We start from the raw sequence: 18,707 nt of genomic DNA on the forward strand, positions 1-18,707 counted from the left end.
AACTTGGCTGTCCCCGCAGGGTGGCTAACCCAGAACGTTTCTGGTTGCCGTCAGTCCATGCTCTCCTGTGCACGTGGTGCAGGCGTCTCCATGCATGTCCCTGCAAGGCAACCTGATCCTCCTGCCCGGCCACCCCGTTGGGAGACCATTCTGCTGTTTACCAGACGGCCACCAGCTCAGCCCATTGGCTCACCCAGGACCAGTCTCCTGCCTCAGCCTGATTCTGGAGCCAAAAAGCCTCAGAAAGCCGCTGGCCAGCTGTGCAGAGCTGCCGGGGGGGGGGTAGCTCTGTCCGTCTCAGCCAGGATGCCTGTTCCATGCAGTGTGGGTAAATCTGAGCCGGGGTTCAGTGACTGGCTTTGGGGAGTTTTGTAGTATCTGCTGTCCCCGTAGCGCACGTGCCCCAGTCAGCAGTGGGGTGGGGGCTGCATTGTTTTCTGTACAGCACCTGGCACGGGGGGGGTCCAATCCTGAGTGGGCCTCTAGGTGCCACTGCGTTAAAAACCTGCAGTGGAGCAGGCCCCTCAGCTCGGTGTGCCGTGCATTAACCAGCCCTTGTTTGGCTCTGGTTTGCCCTGTGAGAGAAGGGCTGGGTTTAGTCACCTTCATGGATAGACTCGTCCCCTCTCCCTGCTTTTCCCACGTGAAGGTTCTTCTAATGGCTGGAGGCAGGGGCTGGACTGGCGGCTCTGTCCCCTCACCCGCTCCGTGCCCAGCCCTGACTCTCTCCTCTGTCCCCGGCAGGTCCAGGTTCTCCTTTACTACCTGCAGCACCCTCCCATCTCTTTCGCTGAGCTGAAACGCAACACACTCTACTTCTCCACAGACGTGTAGCCTGCGCTGAGAAGGCACCAGCCGCACACGAACCCAGCCTCCCGGAGCGTGGGGTACAGCACAGACTAGCCTCGCCCCTGCGGGGAGACGGGCACTTCCCCAGGACAGTGCCCTCCAGCCCTGGCCCTGGCCCTGCGCGCCCTCTGTCTAGTAGTCGTGTCTTACGTACCTTCGTGGTCAGGAATTGTTTTATGTATATTCGTTCGACAGAAGAGGTAGTGACTGACAAGGGCCGCGGGCTCCTCGCTTCGTTCATTTCCTGCCAGGCTCCTTCGAAGGCCATTGCAACTTTCCTTTCGCCCTCTCCAGCTTCAGCCAAACGTCCCCTCGGCTCACCCCGCTCGAAGCCTGCAGCATTGCACCAGTGCCTGTTTGTTTTGCCTGGTCCCCTGTGCGTGCATGTGCAGCGTTGGCTGGCCTCTCTTGCTTCAGAGGCTGAGAAGGGACCAAGGGCTCCCCCTTTCTACCCATCAAGACAACAAGCTCCACTTTGCCTTGCTGGCCGTGTGAATGGAGGACTCTGCATCTGGACTCTGCTCCCTCTTGGAGCAAACCTTTGGCCACAAGAGTGTGTGGGGGGAGGAAGGGAGCTTTTTAACGTCCGTTCCAGGTGCTTTATGACTTCATCCTCTAGGGCCCGTGGCCTGTGCTTTCTGCCTGTTTGTTGTGTACTCTGTGGTTATCCCCCTGCTGTTCTCCTCCCGCTGTGTAGTGTTGGGGGTAACCTGCTCTCTAGGAGGGGGTGGAGGTGCCTTTGGCAGGCTAGTGTGGAAAGAAGAAAGGGCTGTCCCATTATGCTACCACTATTACCCCGCCTCCATCTGGGTGTGCAAACTGACTAGCCTCTAGCCCCCGGCTGTGTCTCCGGGGACGTTCGGGGTACGGCTGAGGTTACGTCAGGAGCTCCCCGAAGCACACCTGCTGGAGTGATCCGCTGGGAGAACGCCCTCAGTACTGCAGCGCGAGGGAGTGACTGTCCCGAAAGTCTCACATCCCTCGTCAATGCAATGCCTTAGCACCCGTTCCTCTCCGGCAGTCGGCTAATGGAGACTGGGCAGCAGCACAGTGTAACAGGGCACTTGGGTTCCTTCCCCAGCATTAACCAGGGGGGCCTCTTCCCGCCGGGAGCTGCACGGGGCAGCCTCTCCGCTGCGCTACCCTTCTGAGAACCAGGCGCAGGGGAGGGAGGGAGCCAGGCTCTGCTTTGGTGCCACCCAGCCACACGCAGGCCGGCCCCTTGTAAACACCGCAGGAGGCTGCAGGACAACAGCTGCTTTTTGTTCCTTCCTGCACCAAGGTAAACCGCTTCTGAGCTGAAAGTGAACTCAAAGGGCAGAGCCTCATGGAGACAGGGCTGGAAGAGGAAAGCCCCATGTGCTTGGAACAGGAGCTGGATTCTCCCCATGTGGCCCTCCCTCGTTCCACCAGCCTGACATGGTGGAAGCTAAAGCACATCCATTGATCCATTCAACCGGCTGGGACAGCTGCCCCCCAGCTGGTTCCCTCCAGCCCTTGTGGCAAGGCAGTGTTGGCTCCACCTGCTGGCTGGGACGTGCCCCACAGACAAACACTTGTATCTTGTGTTCGCTCTTCTGTGGGCTCCTGCTCTCATAACTTGAGAGCACCCCAACCTGCCCCCATGCCCGGAGCCCACAGACAGGTGCTGGGACCTGCCAAGGAAACTAACCCTGCCTGTTCTGACCACTGAGCCCCTGTTCTTGGGGGGGAAAGCCCCGCCCACTGCCCCCACACCCTCTGTGCCAAATGCCGATGGACAGCTGGTTTATTTGGGGTGACCAAGCATATCCCTTGTAGCAGTAGCGCTGCCTTTAACTGCTGTTCCACGTGCTGAAAGCACCAGGCATGTCCTAAAGACCAGCTTCAGGGGGGCTGAACGCAGCTGCTAGCCCCACAGCACTGAAGCAGCTAAAGGGAGAGGGAAGTCTGGCAATGTCAGTCTAAAGGGCTTACACTCCAGCCCCCACTGCTGGCCTGCTGGCGGAGCAGATGAGAAATGGCGTTGGACACACTGACCAGGTGTCACACTTTGCCCTGGATAATGGGGCTGAGCGAAGATCTAACTGCACAATGGACCCCTGTGTGTTTTATGTACCTACATCTGTCAACTGTGGTGTCATTCCAAAGGGAGACTATGGCCCACCCCCACCCCACGCCAGGTCAAAGGGCTGGAGACCAGCCCCCTGCACAAACTGTGGCAATCGCATGGGCTGTGTTTTCATTTTTCCTACAGCGGGGTGGGAGGTGTCGGACTCTTATGGCTACAGGTAGAATAGAACGGTTCATTCATATTTGACTTTTACTAAGTTAAGATCTATTTTTTGTTTGTGTTCTGTTTCAACTTCTGTAGATTATAAACTTTCAATGGATGTAAACCATGTGAAAAAATGTTAATAAAATGCAAAGCCCTGACGTTTGCACAAAAAGTAGCTCTGTGGTGTAGCTGTTTGCATCATTGGCAGCAGGCTGGTTATCCCCAACACACGCTGCCTTTTCAATTCCCCCCCTTGCAGTGTAAATCCTGCTAGTTATCGCATGGCTCTCTCAGGCCCAAGCGCACACGCTGCTCCTGCTGGGCAGGCAGGTCTCTATAGCAAGGAGTCATCTTACTAGTAATGCTGCAGAGCCCAGCTGCTGACTGCTGTGTCACTGATCCACTGCTGAGAACACTAGCCAGCCTGCTCTGGCAACCTGAGAGCTCACATGGGGCTGGCTCCCCCCCTCCAGCTGATTGTGGGGACACATGGGTGGAAGACAGCACGGTTTCCCTTTACAAAAGGGACACTCCTCAAGCACAGCTAAAACCCTGCTGCTGCTCTCACCATTCCATGTAAGCACTGGCTGTCATTACCCCAGGGCTGTCAGCAGCCTGTGAATGGGTGGCCATGATTCACCAAGGGGCCTACACTGGAAGTTGGAACCCCCCCATCTCAGGAGCCCGGGCTATAGACCACTTCGGAGAGTAGTGGTGGTTGAGCCATTCATAAAGGCAAACCAGGTTAATACCAGCTTAAGCAGGCCTGAGCCTACCAAACTAACCATGTTTGGGCTAAGGTGTGGGATCAGCTGTCTTAGAAATGTGGCAGCCAGAACTCACGGGTGCTAATGAACAGTCAACTATGCCTACACTATGGATAAGCCCATTGAGGAAGCCGGAAGCGATGGAAGACCAGCCCTTTCAGCACCACTTGGAAAGCTAAACACACTTAACCCGAGCATACATCTCCTCCATCCTGCTGCATGCTGTAGTAACACTTGACCTTGACTCCAGCTTTGCTCACTTCCCATAACACCCTGCAGTGGTCCCAGGCTTAACATCTTCCTCTACATTCAATGAGAGAGGAATGCCACTTTCAGCCACAGCTCTGCACAGCCAGTCTTAGTTGAGAAGGTGTAAGACATCAGACTGCTCACAGCTGTTTAGCATGCATACCCAGCATGGCCTTGAAACTCGTCTCCCTTTGGAAGAGCCTATTAACGTGTACCTCCTGGCAGCGTGCCACTAACTAGCATTTACTGCAGCAGTCCCCCAACCCAGTGCGAGAGAAACTTCGTGCATGATTTAATCAGAAATCAGTCTGAAATATGGCCTAAAGTCATACTCCAGTCCAGCTGGTAGCTCTAGTGCACAATAATACAGCGTCTAGTAATAGCCAGCACCACAGAGCATGCAAAATTGGTGCAGCTCCATCATGGGAAAGGACTGTGTGCTGCTAAGTAACTACGAAGCTCCTGACACCGTTCTAATGCAATGGCTTTCTAGTCTATAAACAACTTTTGGAACTAACTTTTTGATCCAATGGCAGATGAAGCAGTAGCTTATCACTTGCTGTATTACTACAGTGAGATTAGCTTAGCTAGACAGGCTTGCCATATAATATTATACTTCTGTCAACAAGCTGCTTTTTCCTAAATTGTTTTGTTGACATGTTGCCAGTGACTGAGCTGCCACACACATCACTAGGTAAAACGCCTTTTCACTTGGTTCTCTTGAAGATATGGTAAGGAAAGTTGGTTCCTATTTAGTTGGGCTTTAAAGCATTACACAGAGGGTAGGTACTCTCCAGCGGGTATTAAGAAATGCCTGGAATTAGTTATTCTTTCCCCCACAAGGTCTTGCTCTGTTGGGTAGAAACAGCAAGTTGCAAACCCGTTACTGTTAAATGTTCGCAGCAAACTGTGACAACCCAGCTTGCTGCATTTATTTATCAAGATCCTGACAGCTTGCCTCTTTCAACACCAGCAAAACACTCCCCAGAAGTCAGACCCCAAAGGATCCGGAAGGCTTAGCGAGAAGAGACTTAGTTCTTGGAAACTGACAGTTTATCCATTCCGATGATGACACTGACCACTGTGTGTCCAAAAGCCTGGCTCAATTCCAAGGAACTCCAGCGCCGGGGCATGAGATCAGCCTGCCAGGGCCAGGGGTGAAATGATTATCAGTCATTTAGGAAACAGCAGGCACCATCCTGCTCTGATCACCGCTCCAAAGGCAAGGAAGTAAGTCTGGTGAACCCACAGCTCTTACCAGCGGCACTGGAACAGAAGTAAAACTTCCCCACCGGACTGCGCTGTTACCGTAGGTAATAATCAATCACTGCCGAGAATGCCGCAAAGCCACCACAGCCAATGGCCCCTGCTTTTAAACCAGCTGCAATGCAAAAAGGGAAGGGGGAGAATTAGAAACGCCCTGCATTTCTTCCCATTTACTGGCTTATGCTGCTGGCCTTGAAGAGGTCCCAGGACTGCAGAGTTTTCCATGCAGAGAATCTTGCACTCCAATTTTAATTGGATTAGGGGACTTAAATGGATCCCAGGAATTTGGCACACGCTGCACTTGGAACCACAAGGGCTGGGCCTGCGTGCTGAACCAACTGAGCTTTGTTATGGTTTCTCTGCCTCTGAAGGGCTGCAAATGAATATTGCCAGCTCCGATGCAATGGCTGTTTCAACAGTTGGCTGGATTCACTTGGCTCTGATCTCAGCACTGCAGGTGACTTATGGTGGCTAAACAGTATGATGGGGACAGAAAGGCAGCAGCTGCTTTAAGAGCTCTAAAAGGATTAGGTCCAGGCCAGACACAGTATAATAGACTTAATTAGAAGCCCTTTCTAGAGCTCTTTGCTTCCCTTAATGCTCTTTGAGGAAGGGAAAAGAAGGAAGAACGCCCACTTTGCTGAAAAGCACCACAACCCTGTGCTTCAGCACAACCACAGCTCCCCCTTCCATGCATGTTCCTAACAAAGGAGCATTTGGTGGGTTCTTGCCAAGAGCCCAGGTGATAAGCAGTGCCTGGTGCTGGACTAAGCCCCATTCTGATGGCTACTAGCTAGACTCACTCTGGGGTGCCAGCTGCTGGTGGTATTTCCTCTTTAATATTCGGTTTGAGTGGTTATTCTACATCTTATCCAAGTGTAATAACACCCAAAGTTACTCGGAAAACTTTGAATAAAAATGTTTCATTTTTCCATTTGACTGATGCTTGTGTATAGTCCATTTCACTGTATCTCTTATACAATCAGCCCTCCGGGTCTGTGTGGGTCTTTCAAACCACAGGAGAAAGTAAAACATTTTAGATGACAGCAAAATATTATATAACCACCAATTAACAGGGAAGCAGATGCAGCACCTAATGCTAATTTAACTCATTTTGAACCATTACAAGTTCCATGGCGATGCCCCCTTAATACTCTGTGGAAGTGTTCTGCACTTGGGATGTCTAGAACAGCTTGCAGTACATCCATGTAGCGGGCAGTCTTGGCCAGAGCTAGCACACAAACAGTTTAAAGTAAGTGCTACTAACCTCTAAAGCCAATGGCTCCTCCAGTGATGCACCCACTAATAACACTGTTCTTCCAGTCTGATTTTCCACGATACTGCGGAATGGAGAAACACAATGGAGTCACAGTAGGAAAGTGCACATGGAACTATTAGCATAGCTACTGAATGTTAGTTTTTGAGAATAAAAACACTCCTCCACTCCCCTTGACTCATAGCTGAATGTGCTTGTCCCTAACTCTCCAGCAGCGAGCAACATTGACCTTTGGTATGAGACTTCTTGGGGGAAGGGGGAGTATTCCCTAAGACACTTAGGGTACATCTACACCACAATGAAACGCCAGTGGCTGGCCTGTATCAGCTGATTCGGGCTTGCAAGGTTTGGGCTGTGGGGCTATAAAACTGCAGTGTAGACATCCAGGCTGGAGCCCAGGCTCTGGAATGCTGCAAGGGGGAGAGGGTCCCAGAGCCTAGCCTCCAACCCAAGCCCAACTGTCTACAATGCAGTAGCCCCGTGAGCCCGAGTCAGCTGACAAGGGCCAGCTGTGGGTGTTTTATTACCATGTAGACATACCCTTATTCTTCTATATGAGTTAATTACATGTTCCAATTAAAATAAAGAAACTTGTTGCCTTATTCCTAAGGAAATATTAAAGTCAAAAGTTTTAGCATTGAGATAAGCAAGGTTACTTTGCTCTCTAGCTACAAAATGAGATCCAGGACATGATCCAAAATTAACCTCCTTTTTGCTTCTAAAATTTTACAGGCACAAATAATTATGGGTAACTGATACTGAGATTTTTTTATTTTTTAAAAAGGGTGGCTAGTCTTTAAAATATAGTCCCCAAAATGACCCATATATTTATCCAGCTCTGGAACTGGAATGATCTTTGTTACCAAGTGTGCCCTAACAGGGTTGCAATGACCCTTCCCTTTTTTCCTCTGTGGTGAAATGATGAAGAGGGTGGTTCTGTACTTTTTTCTGTTATAACAAGGAATCAGAGTCTGGAAAACACTGAAAACCAACAGGCTAGGTGTGCTTCATTTTCCTCCTCGAGCTTTTTTCCATCACCCAAGGTCGCTTTAGTGTAGCTCAAGAGCAAGGTAGTTAGGAACGCACACATGTCAAGGGTTTCTAAAGAATGAAAGCATTTCTGATGGCTACTTACAGACTCTACTAGGCATTCAGTACAGGAGAACATAGCACCCACAATGGCAAAGTTTTTGGCATAGGACATCCCTCGTTGCCCCATATCTTTAAGGACTTCTTTTGCGGTTGGTGTACGATAGGGATCCTTGGGATCAAACCCTACGTTGCTATCGATGCCTGCTGTGAATACACCAAATGCTCCTCCCAAAACAAAACCTAAAGAAGACAAAAAAACCCAGTGAGAACAGAATATTTCCCCATTGATTGCAGCAGTGCAGCACTGTCATCACAACAAACCTCCCAGCATCCTGGTACATTACAGCTTGTAAAAGACATTTGTGGTCAGGAGAATGGATCCCCCCCCCCCCCCATCATATTAATAACACAGCACATCTCCAAGCACCCCAGGCAGCCCTTCTGTTACCCCCCGGGGCCAGTAATGGAGAGTCATGTGTACAAAGCAGGAAACTGAGGCTCAGGGAGGGAGAAGTAACTGACCCGAATATAAAAACAGTCATACTGGGTCAGGCCAATGGTGCAGCTAGCCCAGTATCCTGTCTTGACAGCCAGTGCTAGATCCTTCAGAGGGAATGAACAGAACAGGGCAATTACTGAGTGATCCAGCCGCTGTCACCCAGTCCCTGCTTCTGGCACTCAGAGGTTTAGGGACCGAGAGCATGGGGGTTGTGATCCTGATCTTCTTAGCTAATAGCCATTGGCAGACCTGTCCTCCATGAATTTATCTAGTTCTTTTTTGAACCCAGTTATAGTTTTGGCCTTCACAACATCCTCTGGCAACGAGTTCGGCAGGGTGACTGTGCCTTGTGCAACGAGGTATTTCTTTAGGTTTGTTTCAAATGAGCCGCCTGTTCATTTCATTGGGTGACACACACCCCCCGTCCCAGTTCTTGTGTTACGTGAATGGGCAAATAACCCTTCCCTATCCACGCTCCCCACTCCACTGGTGATTTTATAACCCTCCAGCACCCCCGGTCTCTTGTCTAAGATGAGCCATGAGGCCTCTGCTTGCAGCACCCCAGCCCGGGTCAGGACAGGGGGCTCCTGCGATCCTGCCACGGGGCCGGCAGCCAATCCGGGGGAGGCCCAGCTGCCCCGGGGGCCAGGCAGCTCGAGAGGCGGGAAGGGGAGATGGGCGCCAGCTGCCACCCCGCCCCCATCCCGAGCGCGCCCCCGCCATCCCGGGCCGGGCGCGCCCCCGCGCCGCACCTCCCACGCAGGCCAGCGCCGCCTTGAACCCGCAGCTCTCCATGACCCGCTCGATCAGCTTCTGCTCCTCGCTCTTGGGCGGGGCCGGGATGCCCCCCAGCGCGCCGGGGTCCAGGGCCCGGGCCTGGCGCGGCCCCCGCCGCTCCCCCACCAGGTGCTCCAGCAGGAGGCTATACTGCAGCTGGGCCGGCCCGGCCGGGTCAGGCCCGGGGCCGGCGGGCGTGTTTCCCCCCGGGGAGGAGGCCGCCGCCATGACAGGCCGGGTAAACTCAGTCGCTGCCTCCCCGGCCGTAGATTCCACACGCGGAGTTGGAGGGGATGCTTCTGCCCCGGCCGCCTGTGGTTTCGCAGCAGCCGATTCAACACAATGTAACGACTCACGGGCGGGCTGCGACACCCTCGTCCCAGCAGACTACAACTCCCAGCATGCCCGTCACCGAGGGGCTAAGGCGCGCCGGGATTCACGGCCCTTGTAGCCCGTCTCTAACCGCTATGCGCCTGTACATCCCAGCGTGCCTTGCGGCAGCCCCCGTAAAAAGACTATGACTCCCGGCACGCTCCGCCACTTCAGGCCTAGCCTCTCTGCCAGGCTCCGCTGCGCTCAGGATCATGGGATTTGTAGTCCGGAGGGTCTGAGAGAAAGAACCACATTTCCCAGGGTGCCCCGCGGCGCTAGCCCCCTGGCGGCCGTTAGGACCGTTGCAGAAGAGCGGAAAGGTGCTTGCTGCCAGAGCATCCTTGAGAGGAGGCAGCAGGTGAGCGGGACTGGGGCGGGCTGTCCCTTGGGGCCTCTCCCAGGGCAGGGCCAGGGGAGTGGCGGGTAGAGGGGCCGTTCTGACAGGAGGCTGGGGCCTCGGCCATGGCTCAAGGGCTGCGGGAGGGACCCTGCTGACTGCCCTGCAATGGGGGGGGGGACCCTGGGCTCTAATGCAGAGGGGCATCCCCATGAAGACAACAAGTGCCAGTGGTTAGTCAGAGGGCAGACAAAGTGCCGGGTGTCCTCTCCCCCTCTGGAGCCCTGCAGCCACCCTCAGGCCCAATGCAGACGAGTGGCCTTGGGGAAGCCCTGGGTCCCGGTGTGCAAGGGGCCCCCCTCTGTCTGCTGTCCCGTGGGTGGCTGTCACTGACACAGCATGGTGGCCTTGCCCAGGTGCCCGATCCCAGAGAGAGAGGCTCCACTGCCATTTATGGGTACCTGCGCAGTAGGGTTGGTCAAATGTCGCCCACAGAGTCCTACGATGCACCCCCCTGACTTTCTCTTGTCTTCTGGTTGATAAGTCCCAGCATCTGAGGTGGCTGCTTGGACTAAGACAAGGGCCGCTCTGCTCCACTTCATTTTATGTACATTAGGCAGAGAAACACCAGGTGGACAGATATTGTCTATGCAGCCCCTCAGCTGAGCGAAGTTTGGATGCCCCTGGCATAACATAGCACTCAGGCTTGGGGGTTTGTACAGATCAAGGGGCACTGAGAGTTTATACATCTGTCTTGCAGTCACACAATGCAATCCTGATTAGTGTCAGATCAGGTAGGGATCTTAACTCTTACACTACTGTTCATTCTGTTTGGCAGTAGCATAGAAACTTCCCACCCTGATAAGCTTAGCGCATTAAAAGGGAGGCTGTCCGCTAAAATCAATACTTCAGCCATATTTGCTATTTGTTCATGCTTCATTTTGCTCAGTAGTGGCATGGCATAGCTGGGCCAGTTTCATTTTTTGATTCCCATGCACTAGCACAAGTCTGTTGCTAAGCTTGCTGCAGGGAAGGGAAGGATGGGTTTAAAACCAAACCAAATGTTTTTGTTGTAGTTCTATGGAAATTTTTTACTGTTAATATATTATTTTAAAAATCTGCAGTTTTTGGCCTAATCCTCAAGGAATAACTGTTATGGTGAGAATGGGATGCTTTGAGGCACTGAATTTCAATAATTTAAAATGTGAGAAAACATTGTAATGGTTATTTTAAAAAGAATTTATGAACTAAAAGTGACTCATTTCCATGCAGCCCTCTGAAAATCAGACCCATGGTCTGAACTGAGTCAGGTGCATTAGGTGTTCTGTAGTATATTATCCTGGTTTTCCTTTTCTCTTTTACCTCAGCATTGTTACTTGTTTACAATGACACACACATGCAGATCTGGATAATGCTGTACAAATATATTTAACACTGTACAATGGTTTATTTTCCCCTTCAAATATACGAAGTTGAGCGCAACATCCTGATTTGTGCATTGAGCTCCACTGCCCTCTACTGGCTTCTCAATGCTATTCCCTCCATAACTGACTCAATGCAGTAGGTCAGGGGTGGGCAAACTTTTTAGCCTGAGGGCCACATCAGGGTTCCAAAACTGTATGGAGGGCGGGGTAGGGAAGGCTGTGCCTCCCCAAACAGCCTGGCCCCCGCCCCCTATCTGACCCCTCCCATTTCCTGTCCCCTGACTGCCAGATCTGTGATTTGGGATTGGAAGGGCGTGCAATTTATTCTTCCCATTTCTGGTGTGGTTAGATGGCATCCAGGGTAATAGGGACAGGCTCTATTTATTGCCAGAACTTACATCATGATAGAGAGATTGTGTGGGTAAACATCAGAAGACTTTCTTCTCATTATGAACGTCGTCCCCCTTTCCCAGTATCATGCACACATGGGTTTATATTCTGCATGTGAACTAAGACATTGATCTTGCAAACATTTAAGCCTGTGCTTTTCTCTAAGTATGCAAGTCGTCCCATTGACTTTCATGGACTAGTCATATGAGTACATTTAAGTGTTTGCAGGATTGGGGCCTAGATAGTGTGACTGACAATTCTTGCTATGTGGGACAAGTAGAAACCTGCAGTGAACAAGCTGCTCACTCCAAACTTCAAATTCTCTCTCTCAAAAATACTCACTGGATGCTTGCAAATTAGTGCTGTTTGATCCCCTTCAGCACAAGCCTGTCATCTGAATAACTTGCCTGAAATTACACTGCTGACTAGGGTGACCAGATAGAAAGTGTGAAAAATCAGGACGGGATTGAGGGGTAATAGGCATCTTTATAAGAAAAAGCCCCAAATATCAGGATTGTCCCTATAAAATAGGAACATCTGGTCACCCTACTGCTGACTTAGAGTTGCTAAGCCCTCAATATTCAACCTCTTCCAAGAAACCTCAGTTCTGTCAAGAGAGATTACATTTTTTTTAACTTACGTAGCCCTGACTGGAACTCTTTCAAACATTCTTTTGTCTCTTTACCCTGTAATTAAAATGAAATGTGTTAAGCATGAAAGGTCAATAGCTATTATGTTTTTATAAAACATATGCTCAGTGACTGTTCTATACATTTAGGATCTGTTTAGTTTCACTAGAGGGCAGCACATAGGAGTTTTTAGGAGAGAATTGGTCAGAGTCACTGAACCTTTGATTGGAGAATATGGAGATGTAGGTCAGTGCCTGAAGGACAGAGCATTTAAACTATCTTTATTATAATCTTGTCTGAAATTCTGACTCTGAAGTATACCTTTCATAGCTGCAGCACTCTAATAGCCAGCTCTGTGCTGGAAGCAGAGTCCCTCTTCTGCATAAACTCGGGCAGTTATTTTGGGTATTGCTGCACAGAAAGTCTTCACAGCTCTCTAAACCAATCACTCAAATCCCAGAGTTCTTCCAGAAATGACTTCACTGCATGAGAAGCAGTTTAGCAATGGAGACCAAAATAAATAAATTGTTTCCCTCTCTCTGCCCCCTTCATCTCCCCTTCCCTCCCGGAAAGGCTCCAGCTTTCTAGGTCTCCTATGACTTTGTGGACAGTTAATGAGCTGCAAGTATTTCTGCATAGAGGGCTATTTTTGTAGCTACCTGTGACATCCTGAACTGCTGCTACTTGTGCCCAAGAAGAGCAAAAATTAGCCAAACAGGAATGTCTTTACATCCAACACTGTGGTAGCTGAGTCTTAATGTAGGGTATTGCCAGCCCTGAGTGTTGAAAAATCATGAGTCAGGCCTCCAAAATCATATGATTGGCTTGAAAATCATGAGGTTTAAAAATAACACATTTGGGGTTCTTTTTATCTGCCTTCTGCTGTTTGTCCTTAGTGTTCATGGTTTTCAAGCTTTATCCATAACCGTGAGGCTAGACACTTTTTGTGTATATGTGTGTGTTTTAATGAAAACTGAGTCTCACCTACTAACATGACTCCAGGGGCTGGGGCTTTAAGTAAAACACTGAATATCACAATACTCATGATAAAATCCCAAGAGCTGGCAACACTGAGTATAGAAGCTAGATAGGCTGGTTGCTGAGAAGCTGCTTCCCCACATGTCACTCACCATGACCATGAGTGCTCTGAATGTCTGCAGAGGGCTCTGGCTGTTGCACTGATGTGGTTTAGAGCAGTGTTTCTCAATGACTGGTCCGTGGACCGGCACCGGTCCCTGAAATCTCCCTGACACAGTTTAGGAAGGCAGCAAGCCAGTCAGTCCTTGGTATCTAAAAGGTGGAGAAACACTGGTTCAGAGTATGATCCCAGCTGGGACTTCTACCCTTCTTTGGAAGCAGGAAGTGCCTTTGCAAATAAAAAACATTGTTGGTAGGTTTTAGGGCAGTTTGCAAAGCAGGTGGTGTCAAGCCAAATTCTGGTCGAGGTTGTGGCTTATTTCGCAGTTGGGAATGTGTTTTCTACTGTTGACTCAGGGCCTTTTCTACTTTTTAATTTTTTTAATTTTATTTTTATTTTTTTGCTGCGTTCATAATAAATTGGTCCAGTGGATAGAGCAGGAAATTGGGAGCCAGGACTCTTGGGTTCTATTCCCAATTCTTAGTCACTGACACTAAGGGACTTACTTTACCTCACTGTTCAGCCATCTATAATGTGTTGATGATGATACTTTAATTAAGTTTGTTTACTGTTTGTAGAGTGGTTTCAGATCCTTGGATGGAAGGCTCAAGAGAAGGCACAGTATCTAGTAAAATCTGCCTCTTCTTTGAATTCAGCAACTGAAAGCAAAGTTGCTTCATCTTCTGAGCCTCACTCAATTTGTTCATAAACTGCAAACCAAAGCGCTGAGGAGGGGATTACTTCTCTACTGAACTGACAGGGCTTTCCAAGCTGATAACAGTTGTCATTATTCTGCTGAACCACCAACATATCCATAAAGACACGGGCTGTAGACCACGAGGGCAGGGATTGAAAGTTAAGGCTGAAAAGACAGTCTGGTGAACTAAGCTCCTGACTCAGGTTAGCATAAGGCAGACTGTTTACATTTTTTTTCAAAGTCTTCTCTTAGGACCAGCTTGGCTTGCTCCATGTGACTGCGTTTTGCAATTTGGCAGGAGGCACGAGACTTGGGTTTGGGGGATGTTCGTCTGAGCCTTCCTGTTTTCTCTCTCTGTTACTAATGTACTGTAAGTATTTTATATTTTGTAAGCCCTTTGAAGAGTGAGACCCTCTATTGTGCAGGGTATCTGTGCTTTTCATTTGGTTCACCCCCATCTCTATCACTCCCTTCACCCTGATATCAGAGATAATTGTGTTTTCGCCCAATCATTAACAATTTTAAAAGTTCGTAACTCGAGTGCTAAAAAATGTGTATCAAGTTTTCTGATGTCACCTCCTGGGGAAATAAGCTGTTGTGATAGGAGCCTGAGGTGTCTTTCAAGAAACCTGGTTTAGTCCAGAGAGAAGTCGATGTAGGAGGGCAAGTGCTGGGGGGAGAGATGCAGTGAAAAGGCAAAGGAATCCTCAGTTTGGTAAATGACTTTCAGGCTTTGTCAAGCTGCTGAGATGCTCCTGCTATTAAGGACCAGGGGCCCAGTCCTGCAATCTCTCTGTGTGGAACTCCCATGGAATCCATATGGAACACAACAGATTAAAAACAAAACAATATGTTATATTTCTATCTCCAATTCATGAAAAAAGATGGATTTAACTCACTGCAGGTACCTGCTCAGGTACCTTCAGGTATGGATCTACCCACCAAAACCTACCCTGTAACAAGGAATGGGGCACCATTTCCCTTGGGCCAGATCATACCCACTAGACTTGCACACAGATGGGACCCTTTGTAGTTAGTTACCCTCAGCTGTGCTGTAATGGTGAGAGCTGTCACCTCCAGGACACCTTCCCCTTCACTCTTCCTGGACCCCATGCAGTTGGAGTGGATGGAAAGGGCCAGTGCTGGGGGAAAGCACATCATCCAGTGCCTCCATCTGAATTCCATCTTGTGCAGAATCCCCTTTGATGTGAGGAACCCCCTTAAAGTGAGGTTCAGAGGGCAGGGCCGTCCCTGGCAGCCCAGCACCAAGGAAGGATGAACAGCAGCACACTCTGGAATGATTTATTTGGTGGCACTCATACAGTGTGTGATCACAAGCTAAAACCTTTTGTATCTCAATCTTGTAATATCCCAAGTGAAATATTGCCCTTTCAGTGACTCAAACATACTTCACAAAAATATGGTTAGGTATCCAAATCTGCAGGTTCCTCTTGCTTGTGCATGGGTCAAAATCTATGACTATTTAAAGGCCTCTACGTCTTTATTATATTTTTGGCAGTGTGTTATTCTGCAATGACTAAGCTGCAGCTATTGCAATGAGGCCTTCAGAACCAAAACAATATTTCTCTGAGTGAGTTCACTTGAAATAGCTCATTTGGTGAGCTGCTGTTCCCTTTTGGATTTGGATAGAATGGGAATTCTGGACTCCAACTCAATGGTGCTGTAAGCTGGTACATCTCCGTAGACTCCAATGCTCCAGCAATTAATTGTGCCCTCTGGTTCTAAGCCTTCTGTGTCTCCATCATCCGAAAGCTTCCTGGTGTCTAACCGATGTGATTATGAGTGAGTTGCCTTTAAATAGCCATTAACTCTAACGGTCACCATGGTAACTGCTGTACTGGAGCCTCTTGCTGGTAGGTTGCCCGGCTCCCTGAGTTATTACAGTTTAATGCTCAGAGCCTGTTGGATTCCCAATTAGGCAGAGGTCACAAATGTCAGAAAGGAAAAAACGATGTATTTTAAATCTTTATGGAAGGGAATCTTGATGCTGGTGAAAGGAGTGGGATTGACAGCCCTGGAGAGTGATGGTGTTGGCCCACAGAAAAGGGACTTAATTGGCAGTAGTGGAGCAACTTTTCCCCATCCACTACCCCCTCCCCCAGTGTGCTCCAACCCTGCTCAGGAGCAATCTAATAGAGGGAGTGAGAACACCAGTCTCCGTGGCTGATTCAGTGCTTGGCCTTTCTCCAGGAACAAGGTAACAAGGGAAATGGTGGGTTATTCTAGTTGTGAGGTGGATAATACGAGCAAGCTTAGACTCACCAGCTCATTGAACCTTGGTCACCAAACAGCCACCAGACTGTAATGCTTTTCAGTCACTATCCACCTGGGCCAGATTTCAGCTAGAGAGCTGGACAGGAAGGCCCTGATCCAAAGCCCACTGAAGACAAAGCAAAGATTCCCATTGCCTTCAATAGGCTTTGGACCAGATCCTAAGGTTCTCTATCTTCTTAACAGTAAGAACATTGGCTAAATTTTCTATTTAATCTGAGGAACAAATAATTCTTCTTTCTATGGAGATGTCTAGCTCTTTGGTTAAACATGTTTAACTCTGCATTTGTCTCTTCCTCTCTGCATTTCCTGAGGGCTGTTTGAACTAATCAGTGGACTGAGCATGGGCTGGGAGGTAGGAATTCCTAAGCGATAATTAGGCCTGGTCTACACTACACCTTTAATTCGGATTTAGTGGCTTTAATTCGAATTAACTCTGGAACCGTCCACACAACGAAGCCATTTAATTCGAATTAAAGGGCCCTTTAATTCGATTTCTGTACTCCACCCCGACGAGCGGAGTAGCGCCAAAATCGAATTTGTCAATTCGAATTAGCGTTAGTGTGGCCGCAATTCGATGTTATTGGCCTCCAGGAGCTATCCCACAGTGCACCATTGTGACCGCTCTGGCCAGCAATCTGAACTCGCATGCACTGGCCAGGTGGACAGGAAAAGCCCCGGGAACATTTGAATTTCATTTCCTGTTTGCACAGCGTGGAGAGCACAGGTGACCACAGAGAGCTCATCAGCACAGGTAACCATGCAGGCTGATAATCGAAAAAGAGCACCAGCATGGACCGTACAGGAGGTACTGGATTTGATCTCTATATGGGGAGAGGATTCAGTGCTAGCTGAACTGCGTTCGAAAAGACGAAATGCCAAAACTTATGAAAAAATTTCCAAGGGCATGATGGAGAGAGGCCACAATAGGGACACAGATCAGTGCCGCGTGAAAGTCAAGGAGCTCAGACAAGCCTATCAAAAAGCAAAGGAGGCAAACGGTCGCTCCGGGTCAGAGCCGCGGACATGCCGCTTCTACGCTGAGCTAAATGCATTTCTAGGGGGGGCCGCCACCACTACCCCACCTCTGACTGTGGATTCCGAGCTGGGGATAATCTCATCAGGGACACCTGATGATTCCGCGGAAGGGGAAGAGGAGGAGGAGGAGGACGAGCTGGCAGAGAGCACCCAGCTCTCCGTTCTCCCCAACAGCCAGGAACTGTTTCTCACCCTGACTGAAGTACCCTCCCAAGCCTCCCAAGCCAGCACCCAAGACCATGACCCCATGGAAGGGACCTCAGGTGAGTTTACCTTTTAAAATATAAAACATGGTTTAAAAGCAAGCATTTTTAATGATTAATTTGCCCTGAGCACTTGGGATGCATTCGCAGCCAGTACAGCTACTGGAAAAGTCTGTTAACATGTCTGGGGATGGAGCGGAAATCCTCCAGGGACATCTCCATGAAGCTCTCCTGGAGGTACTCCAAAAGCCTTGCCACAAGGTTTCTGGGCAGTGCAGCCTTATTCCGTCCTCCATGGTAGGACACTTGACCACGCCATGCTAGTAGCAAGTAATCTGGTATCATTGCCTGACAGAGCCTGGCAGCGTATGGTCCCGGTGTTTGCTGGCATTCAAGCAACATCCGTTCTTTATCTTGCTGTGTAATCCTCAGGAGAGTGATATCGCTTAGGGTAACCTGGTTGAAATAAGGGAATTTAATTAAGGGGACTGAGGTGGCCGTTCCTACTGGGCTGTTTGCCTGTGGCTGAAAAGAAATCCTTCCCTGCATTTAGCCAAGTGCAAGGGGGGGGGGGAGGATTGGCCCAGAGCTTTTCGCGTTTTGCTAGCAGGGATCTTCCCTGATACCAGCCAGGCGGTGGGGGGAGGGATAAAGCACTCATCCCAGAGAATTCATGGCGGGTGGGGGGGGGGGGTGTTAGTTTGGTTCCTGCAGGGATCTTCCCTGATACCAGCCACGCGGTGGGGGGAGGGATAAAGCACTCATCCCAGAGAATTCATGGCGGGTGGGGGGGGGGGGGTGTTAGTTTGGTTCCTGCAGGGATCTTCCCTGATACCAGCCACGCGGTGGGGGGAGGGATAAAGCACTCATCCCAGAGAATTCATGGCGGGTGGGGGGGGGGGGTGTTAGTTTGGTTCCTGCAGGGATCTTCCCTGATACCAGCCACGCGGTGGGGGGAGGGATAAAGCACTCATCCCAGAGAATTCATGGCGGGTGGGGGGGGGGTGTTAGTTTGGTTCCTGCAGGGATCTTCCCTGATACCAGCCACGCGGTGGGGGGAGGGATAAAGCACTCATCCCAGAGAATTCATGGCGGGTGGGGGGGGGGGTGTTAGTTTGGTTCCTGCAGGGATCTTCCCTGATACCAGCCACGCGG

At 49.9% G+C, this 18,707-nt stretch overlaps 2 protein-coding genes across 4 annotated transcripts in view; one reads left to right on the plus strand and one right to left on the minus strand.

Moving 5' to 3' along the window:
- The window catches only part of ABR (ABR activator of RhoGEF and GTPase), a 95,062-nt gene extending 91,783 nt beyond the window's left edge, over window positions 1-3,279 (plus strand). For both annotated transcript variants that reach the window (XM_065418078.1, XM_065418079.1), the window contains one exon: window positions 745-3,279. In XM_065418078.1, the coding sequence (XP_065274150.1) occupies window positions 745-834 (90 nt within the window). In that variant the 3' untranslated portion in view covers window positions 835-3,279. The remainder of the gene's footprint in view (window positions 1-744) is intronic.
- Window positions 3,280-5,007: 1,728 nt separating this feature from the next.
- Window positions 5,008-9,260, minus strand: TIMM22 (translocase of inner mitochondrial membrane 22). Of its 2 annotated transcripts, XM_065418377.1 has the most exons (5): window positions 9,008-9,260; window positions 7,800-7,996; window positions 6,656-6,728; window positions 5,381-5,503; window positions 5,008-5,264 (listed from the first exon to the last, which is right to left on the minus strand). In XM_065418377.1, exons 1-4 carry the CDS (start codon window positions 9,258-9,260, stop codon window positions 5,427-5,429), a joined length of 600 nt encoding a protein of 199 aa, XP_065274449.1. In that variant the 3' UTR covers window positions 5,008-5,264; window positions 5,381-5,426. The 2 variants fall into 2 exon arrangements, with proteins under 2 accessions (XP_065274449.1, XP_065274448.1); XM_065418376.1 differs by having other exon boundaries at window positions 5,008-5,503.
- Between the last annotated feature and the right edge of the window lie 9,447 nt (window positions 9,261-18,707).

This window comes from Emys orbicularis, chromosome 17 (assembly GCF_028017835.1).
Source record: "Emys orbicularis isolate rEmyOrb1 chromosome 17, rEmyOrb1.hap1, whole genome shotgun sequence".
Classification (NCBI taxonomy): Eukaryota; Metazoa; Chordata; order Testudines; family Emydidae; genus Emys; species Emys orbicularis.

What these genes read in the sequence shown, in the direction of transcription:
- TIMM22 (XM_065418377.1), bottom strand. Translation starts at nt 9,260, where the DNA reads ATGGCGGCGGCCTCCTCCCCGGGGGGAAACACGCCCGCCGGCCCCGGG. An exon ending in GGCGCTGGCCTGCGTGGGAG is followed by an intron (nt 7,997 to 9,007) that starts GTGCGGCGCGGG and finishes TGTCTTCTTTAG; the next exon opens with GTTTTGTTTTGGGAGGAGCA. An exon ending in CTGAATGCCTAGTAGAGTCT is followed by an intron (nt 6,729 to 7,799) that starts GTAAGTAGCCAT and finishes TCCATTCCGCAG; the next exon opens with TATCGTGGAAAATCAGACTG.